The sequence below is a fragment of the Lissotriton helveticus genome, chromosome 1_1 (assembly GCF_964261635.1).
Source record: "Lissotriton helveticus chromosome 1_1, aLisHel1.1, whole genome shotgun sequence".
In the NCBI taxonomy this organism is placed as follows: domain Eukaryota; kingdom Metazoa; phylum Chordata; class Amphibia; order Caudata; family Salamandridae; genus Lissotriton; species Lissotriton helveticus.
Genome location: NC_136057.1, coordinates 45,191,212 through 45,199,916, shown reverse-complemented (window position 1 = coordinate 45,199,916; position 8,705 = coordinate 45,191,212). Strand labels below are relative to the sequence as shown.

At 43.5% G+C, this 8,705-nt stretch overlaps 1 protein-coding gene across 1 annotated transcript; it reads right to left on the bottom strand.

Moving 5' to 3' along the window:
* Positions 1–6,034: 6,034 nt before the first annotated feature.
* Positions 6,035–7,210, bottom strand: LOC144757836 (uncharacterized). Its single transcript, XM_078646400.1, has one exon. The coding sequence runs from the start codon at positions 7,208–7,210 to the stop codon at positions 6,035–6,037; it is 1,176 nt and encodes a 391-aa protein (XP_078502526.1).
* Positions 7,211–8,705: the final 1,495 nt, after the last annotated feature.

Sequence of the window (8,705 nt, the reverse complement as noted above, 5' to 3'; positions counted from 1 at the left end):
AATGAAATTGTACATTAATATGAAACTGTGGATTTATGTTTTAATTTTGTTTCATATTTTAATAAATACGGCCGGGAGGGTCACTCCCTCCCTCTTCCAAAAACTTCAGAACTGTTTCCGGTTTCCCTTCCTTTGGGGATTGTGTTGAGAGGGGGTGGCGGGTATCTCAGCCATAACAGAATTACGTTTTTTGTCCATAAAAATCCTAGTAAGGGACTGATCCGAAACCTCGCGACAGCCCCTTTCCGGATCATGCCACAGGGCAGGTAATCCCAATTTCTCAAATTCATGTTTAAGGAACATCAACCAGGGGATTTTTGCTGCACTATTATAACTTAGTATTTGCTTAAGCTCTAGCCTATAATTCAGCAGATCTGGCGTTGTCCAGAGCCTGCACCAGAACCTAAGAGGTTTGAGTGCCAGCTCATCTTCTATGGGACTCAGACCTAGATCTAGCCTTAGGGGGAGAAGCGGGGTGCTTTGCGGAAGTGTTAATAACTGTCTGATGAATTTAGTTTCCGTTTTAGGGATTTCAGACCTGCATGAGTGCCCCCATAACTCCCCACCATAGAGAACCGCAGCCCTCGCTTGAGTCTTATAAATCTCCAGTGCGGGGTTCACTGGTTTAAAGGTCGAAGTGTTGGAGACTCTAAGAATGCCCCCCGCCAGCAGGGACAGTTTCATTTGCGATTTTACTTGTTGGGGTCCCCAGGACAAATTTTCATGCAGTGTAACCCCTAAGTACTGGAAAGTCGTAACCCTTTCCAATCCCGCAGACCCCAGAATAGGATTAGGACCGGAGGATGCCGGAGGATTAAATATCATAAATTTTGTTTTGTCAACATTTATCTCCAATCCACGGCATTGACAGAAATCCCCAAAGCCGTCCAATATTCGTTGTATCCCCATAGGGGACTTGGAAAGCAGGAGGGTGTCATCAGCAAACATAATCGCCGGCACCCTCCTGCCTGCCAACCTTGGCGCATCATTATTAGGGACATCATCCAGATGTGAGATTATGCCATTTACATAGAGGCTAAACAGGGTTGGTGCCAAAACGCTCCCCTGCCTCACCCCCCTGCCAACTGGGAACCTAGATGACAGCGCCCCATTCCTCCCACATCTTACCTGTGCATAGTTCCCCGTATGTAACCTCATCAATACATTCAGGAGTTGGGACGGAGTCCGTGTCTGCCCACAGGAGCGGGCAGATCAGAATGACGGGCCGGCTCCCGCGGCAGCACGCAAGCGTGCAGGCCAGATGGGAAGTCAGCAAGAGCAGCTGGTGGTGGGCACCAGAGCTGCTCTCCAACTTACCTGGATGCAGGGTGCCCGTGTGGGAGTGGGCCCCCGAGAAAGTGGAAACGGGGCATGAGGCCACCATCGGAGTCTGTGTGGCTCTCCCCGGAGCAGCAGGAGAGCCGCTGCTCAGATATGCATGTGATGGGGTGGAAAGCATCCCATATAGCCTTGCAGGGCCTGGCAAGGCCTGAAGTGAAAACCTGCTAGTTTTCAGTGCATGGTGGCACCAGAAAGATGGGGTCATCACTATTTGTTGGCAAAGGTGCAGGGGGAGCTGCAGAAGCAACGCAGCCTCCCCCAGCACAAAAGTAGAACGTCTCCACCCTCAGTCTTTGGGGATTGAAGGAAAGAACCCCTCAAGGGTTATTCATGTTTAATAAAGCCTCCTAATGCTGGAACTTTTGTTCTGCAGCTGGGAGCAGATGCTTATGACTACACAGAGGAGTGAAAGGCTAAACATGGATTGTCTTTGTGGAGACATCCCCTAGAGGTGTAAAGGTGCAATTGCACAAGTGGTGCATTTACATAATGTAGTTTCTTTTGGGGATGGGAAGTCACATGCAATATGCGAAATGATAAGTAAATTGGAAGTATTTTGCCATGCATTCTTGCCATGGTGCCTGGTTGTAATAGTATAATCAAGTGATTATAAATATGATGCCTTTTAGGGGCTGTGATTGACTTGCATTGATCATGTTACCAAATATGATATGTACCTGTCATTCCAAGTGATGCTTAGGCATGTATTCTTGCTAATGCATTAGTTCAACAACCAGACTGTCAGCCACTGTGATTTAAATATGTATACTGTATGGTCAGTACGAGATGCTCCTCTGAAGGCCCAGGGATAGCCAGGTTGGTGGAGATTGCTAAATATGGTGGACGGTGGTCCAACGGGGTAGTGGAAGTTGTTACGCTTGCTCCTCTGGGCTACCTGTCAAACTATAAATGAGGGGGACAGTCTTCAAATGTAACTCAAAATAGACGGGCTGGATTCAGGGTGTGGTGGACAGGGCACTCTATCAAAAACACAACTAAGCATTATATCAGCCAAACCAATGGTCAACCCACCAGCCCTGTTTAGAGGTGGACGGATTGTCAACCTTTAATCAGAAATCGCATTGGGTCTGTCGATGCAAAACTTCTTCCGAAGGAGAAAGGGCTTTCGAAGAAAACCCATCAGACATTAGATACAGAACCTTAAAAATGTTTTTTAAATGTATTTGACAAATTCATGTTTAAAGCCCTTGTATGGCATACTGCTTTCAAATACTAAACATTCTGTGGTATTTTTATGGATTATTAACAAGAGTAGTGCCAGGATACAGACATATTTTCAGCACCTCTCACTCTGAGAGAAGGCACACTGGCGAGAATAGTCCCCGCTAATACCATCTGCGGCAGACTCCTGCTGAAAGCAGTCGTGCTATTGAGACTAGGCCCCTCTAATGCCACCTGCGGCAGACTCCTGCTGAAAGCAGTCATGCTATTGAGACTAGGCCCCTCTAATGCCACGTGCGGCGGACTCCTGCTGAAAGCAGTCACGCTATCGAAATCAGTTGACCACTCTAGAGCCAAATAAACTAGGCTCTTTGCTGACACCACAAATTATCTTTATAGTTTAGGAACTAAATCACATTTAAGATTTCCTATACAATCAACAGTCAAATACCATGTATTAAAATAAATGTGTTGTTTTATTACATATCAAAAAACATACATTTCTTAGTAATAAGTAAAATCTAGTCATGATTGTGTACATTTCATAGCATCATGATTGTTCTTGCTGTATCATAATTTAGTTCATGTAAATGTTAAAGTAAATCCTGGTACACACCTCTGTAGTGTGGTTTCAAAAAGGCTCTTGGATGTCCATACATGGGTGGTGTTTGGATGTTTGGTTATGTATCAGTAAATCAGATCTATAAATTACTGGGTTTCAAATGTATTATGCCACTAATGGCCGTACAAACCCCTTGTTCCTGAATATAAATTGTTCAGATTAGAGCTTGTTGCTGTTGACGTGAATGTAAAGTGAATTTGACCCTGGAGCAAACCCCTGGTGCGTGTTATGTATAGGATGGGTGTGCTGAAGAGCAGTCTGTTGCTGTTCCTCAATGGCTGGGTGGTGGTGGTGATGATGATGGTCGGCAGCAGGAAGAACTTCCCAGACTCAGCACTTTGTTAAAATGAACTGTTATGTTATGTTATGTTAACTGTTTTTGTACCGCGCACAGCTGCCCCAGCAAAGGGGCGTCCTGGCGCCAAAAGAAGGTATACACAACACCGCAATAAAGACGCTGAATCAGAGATTTTTATTCAAAAGAAAGGTTTTAATGGCACGTCTGAACTGGAGTAAGTCGTCCAGTGCCCGCATTTCAGCAGGAAGAGAGTTCCACAGTTTTGCGGCCACTACTCGAAAGGAGCGGCCGCCAGTCCTACTCAACAAGAAACGTGGGACAACAGACAGGTTCTGACCCATCGATCTCAGGGATCGAGAGGGGACATAAGGGGTCAGTAAGTTCATCAGTATAGAGGGGGCCGTGCCTTTTAAAATTTTAAAAGCCAAGCAAAGCACCTTAAACTCGATCCTCCGAGCAACAGGCAGCCAGTGAAGCGCTTGCAGTGTTCTTGAAACCGAACAACGCCTAGGCAGTCCTACCACCGCTCTGGCTGCGGCGTTCATTGTAAAGCATTAGTTTCTACTATCTTTGGCTACTGAAGATGTATCTTTTCTTCTGATGTGCATATTATATCGGTGAACTCCTTCCTCTACACAAGGCTGGGCTATCAGAGCACTGTATTTGGCAGCTCCAGCAATACAAAAGCACCTTACAGATGATTCAGAATGCTACGATCTATCTTATTTGAGGTCTGAGAATGTCCCAACTGCATTACAAAGTTTCACTGTTCGCTCATGAGGCAGCACATACTTTTTATATCCATTCATTCACCGGCAGTTTATAAAACGAGGGTATCTTTTTGCTTGGTATGTTATGTTAAGGGGTTTTATAAAGCATGAAGTTGCCCCAACAACGGGCATAACAGCGCTAAAATGTCACTGCCATAAGCAAGCCATGAAAACCTAGGAGGCAACTATGCAGGGAAGAGGTGAGTTTTGATGTTTTACGGAAAAGAGAATGTTTATGAATGTTTCTAATATGTGCACGGAGGGAGTTCCAAAGCTTAATTGAGGAACAACCGCTAGATACTGGTCCTTGGAGCGCAGCTGACAGGTAGGTCTATAGGATGCCATGAGGGTAGCCAGATAGCAGGAGATTGGAGAATCATGATTCTGTGGGCAATACAGAGAGTCTCGGATGCATTTCTCCACCGGCAGCAAATGTAGTTTGCGGATGGAATTAGCGATGGAGCAGATTCTCGGCTGACAAAGGAGGGCCCGGGCTGCTACATTTTGTGCCTTTTGTAAACACAGTATCTCTGCCCTATTGGTCCCGATATATAGGGAGATCGCATAGTTCAGTCTAGAGAGTACTGTGGCCTGAATGATTACCTGATGGATGGTAGGGTCGAAGAAACCCAGCAAAGAAACAAACTCCGGCTACTACCTTAGTCTGGGTTTGAAAAGAAGGTCTATCCAGACTCCTAGATTATTTACTGCCGTTTTAAGAGCCGGCGGAGGGCCCAAAGAGGACGGCTACCAGAGGTCACTCCACAGATGGATATCTTTGCCCACCACCAAGAGCTCCAATTTGTTGCCATTGAGCTGAAGACAATTGGCCGTTATCCAATCTGCACTAGCTGCCCAGAGTCGTCAGATAATGCCACTACCAGCTGTGAGTCATCCCCGTAAGATACCACAGCTAATCCTTTGCTCCTGGCCACTGTTGCCAGAGATTGGATATAGATGTTAAAAAGAGTTGGCTTAAAGCTTGTAAATGAAAACCTGAATATCATTTGTATCAAAACTCAGTATCTTTTGTGTTCCTTTACTTATGAATCCAGATTTCTTTTCCAGTGCAAAGGATCAAGAAATGTAAAGCAGCGAGTCGATATTTCTGGATTCCAAGAGCTGAATTATTTACTGCTCAAGATTCAATCTTTACCTAATCGTGAAGCTTTCAGAAACCTATTAAGAACTAAACTTTTCAAATGCTTTCTCTCTGATCAATAATGTTGCCATCATGCACGGATTTTGTCCTTTCACCAGTTAGGTGTTGGTTGGGTAAATAAGAAAGGTCTAAAATATATTCATATACAATTATTCTGGCAGTGAATCATTTACAGTCAGTGGTGAGCCAGCAAATTTCCCAAGGCTCCAGCTTGATATTGGACACCTCTGGGGAAGTGCCACTATGGTGGGTGTATTAACAGATGCATGTGATGATCGAAATGAGCATCTTTTGCCCCGCGTCAGGGCTTCGGAAGTAAATGTTGTGTACTGCAAGTACTATTTCTCACAGTTACAGGTCACAATTTACTTTTACTTCTTCTGCCTTTGAACGTTGTTCTCTAGCAGCTGTCATTGAACCGGTTGTTGCACAAAAGGACCAAACACCAAAACCAGCTAGAAATATTCTCCAGTCTGTGCTTGTTAAACTTGTTCAAGTGTGTTGTGTTTATAGGTTTTATCACTAATCCCTGAAGTTTGTTGAAAATCCTTCCCACAACTACTTCCAAATCCACTGCAATGGTATAGTTTCTCCCCTGTATGTGTTTGCTGATGTCTTCGTAGAATTGATAATCGACTAAAGCACTTTGCACATTCACCTCACTTGAATGGCTTTTCCCCAGTGTGTGTTCGCTGATGTGCTTGGAGATGTGATAACTGACTGAAGCTCTTCACACATTCACTGCACTGAAACGGTTTTTCCCCTGTGTGTGTTCGCTGATGTCTCCTAAGATGTGAGGAATCAGTAAAACTACTTCCACATTCACTGCACTTGCATGGTTTTTTCCCAGTGTGTGTTTGCTGATGTCTCCTGAGATTTGAGGAATCAGTAAAACTACTTCCACATTCACTGCACTTGTATGGTTTTTCCCCAGTGTGTGTTCGCTGGTGGCTCCGGAGGGTTGATAAATGACTGAATTTCTTCACACATTCAGTGCAATGGTATGGTTTTTCCCCTGTGTGTGTACGCTGGTGGCTCCGGAGGGTTGATAACTGACTGAATTTCTTCACACATTCATTGCAATGGTATAGTTTTTCCGCAGTGTGTGTTCGGTTATGTTTTTGTAGGTCTAATAAGCGACTGAAGCTCTTCACACATTCACTGCACTGGAATGGTTTTCCCACTGTGTGTGTTAGGTGATGAATCCTGAGATTTGAGGAATCACTAAAACTACTTCCACAATCATTGCAATGGTATGGTTTTTCCCCAGTGTGTGTTCGGTGATGTGATTGGAGATGTGATAACCGACTGAAGCTCTTCACACATTCACTGCAGTGGAATGGCTTTTCCCCTGTGTGTGTTCGGTGATGAATCCTGAGATTTGAGGAATCACTAAAACTACTTCCACATTCATTGCAATGGTATGGTTTTTCCCCAGTGTGTGCTCGCTGATGTCGTTTGAGTTGTGATGAACGACTGAAGCACTTCACACATTCAGTGCAATGGTATGGTTTTTCTCCTGTGTGTGTTCGCTGATGTCTTTGAAGAATTGAAGACTGACTGAAGCACTTCACACATTCAGTGCAATGGTATGGTTTTTCCTCTGTGTGAGTTCGCTGATTATCTTTTAGGAGTGCTAACTGACTAAAGTTCTTCATACATTCATTGCAATTGCACGTTGCTTCTCCTGTGTGTGTTTGCTGATGGCTCTTTAGTAGTGATGACAAACTAAAGCTTTTGCTGCATGTGTATGATTTTCCTTTCTTGGGTAGTGTCTCTTGGTCGGGTTTATATTTGTCTGCATCCCATGACTGCGTTTCCTGAGGAGCTAACATGGTTGATAAAGCACTTGTGTTATTCTCACATTCCCTGCATGTGTGTGGTATTTTGGATGCTTGATTTCAGATTTCACAATGAAATACAAAACTCACCAACTACATATATTATAATTGTGGCAAGTAAAGCTTCTTTGTAGGTGGGTATGTCTTTAGATTACATAATGGTTTTGCATGTTTACGAGTAAAGATTAGTCTTCCTTCTGGAAGATGCAAATTAGCACAGTCTGTTGTAGATCAATGACACTCTCTTTCTATTACCCTTCAGTTGTCTGGCTCCACTCCATTGTGCTTTTTTCTTGCTCCTTATGTTTGGCCAGAAAGAGATTACAATACACCTAGCACGCTGAATGGTGGTCTGCCATCATTACAGGAAGCAGAGCAAAGCTGGATCCACCTCATACCGAACACATGATCAAAGCTGATGGTGGAGGCCTGTTTATATAGGAGGGGGTTTGTCAGTGTTGTTGCCTTAATTTTCTAGAGGTCATTTCTTAGTCCTGTTGCGTGGAGGTGCACAGCTCAGGCTCTTACATCCACTGAATTGCTCTTGACTGCTTCTTCCAGGATCTATCAGTTTATGTTCAGGTTCCTCAGTCTCTTACTGTGCAGATCTTTTCCTGAATATTGGAGCTCATTTTTTCTAACCTTTTTTTTTAGATTTGCACGATTACTGTCATTATTCACGATCATTTGTGCATTCAAGGCTGGTTTCCTATTGGATGTAAAGAGATTTAAAATCACTAAATGGAAATGTAAGAGAATGTGAATACACAATATTTAACTAGTTGTAAAATACATCTCTTCTTTACCATTTTTTAAAGTTACCAAGGGCTATTTCACCATACACAGATATTTAACTAAATCTTCCATTGAACATGTCACTCTTACCTAATTCAGAAAAGGAGGTGATTTTCAGAGTAACTTAGTACAGAAAGAGCACTCATGGAGCGCCCTCTTGCTAGAGGTACAGCTTTACGAAGACGCACATGGCTAAGATTTCATTTAAACAAGAAGGGATTGTGGAAAAAGAGATGGATCAGGATGTGTTGCTGTCACTTCAGTTTCAGTAAGTGTATAACAGCAGTAACGCTTTCAAGACTACATCACAAAGAAAACTCTTCATGAAGTATATAATAAAGGTAACGCTCTAGGAAGTATATAAGAAATGTAGCTCCATTCACACTCTTCTTGACAATACTTTCCAGTTCACACTGGAGCAGCTGAAGTTCCAACTCCTATCTTTACTTTTCTGTTTGTTAAGTTATCTTTGCCACATTCCTAGGGATGGTTCAAGCATTTGTTGGAAGATTGCAGCATTTATTATAGAGATTCCATCACAGGCAGTAATATACCTGCGATATCTCTGCTGCCAATACATGTCTGCTTTTTGTCTTTTTCTACCTTACCATGGTTTCTGACAATGTTTTGCGTTTGGTGCCAGCATGCTTCTCTGTCGGTGGATGGAGCATTGGCAGAGTGGGACAAGATGTAC

Excerpts from the sequence above, each read along its gene's own strand:
- LOC144757836 (XM_078646400.1), bottom strand. The coding sequence starts at position 7,210 with ATGTTAGCTCCTCAGGAAACGCAGTCATGGGATGCAGACAAATATAAA.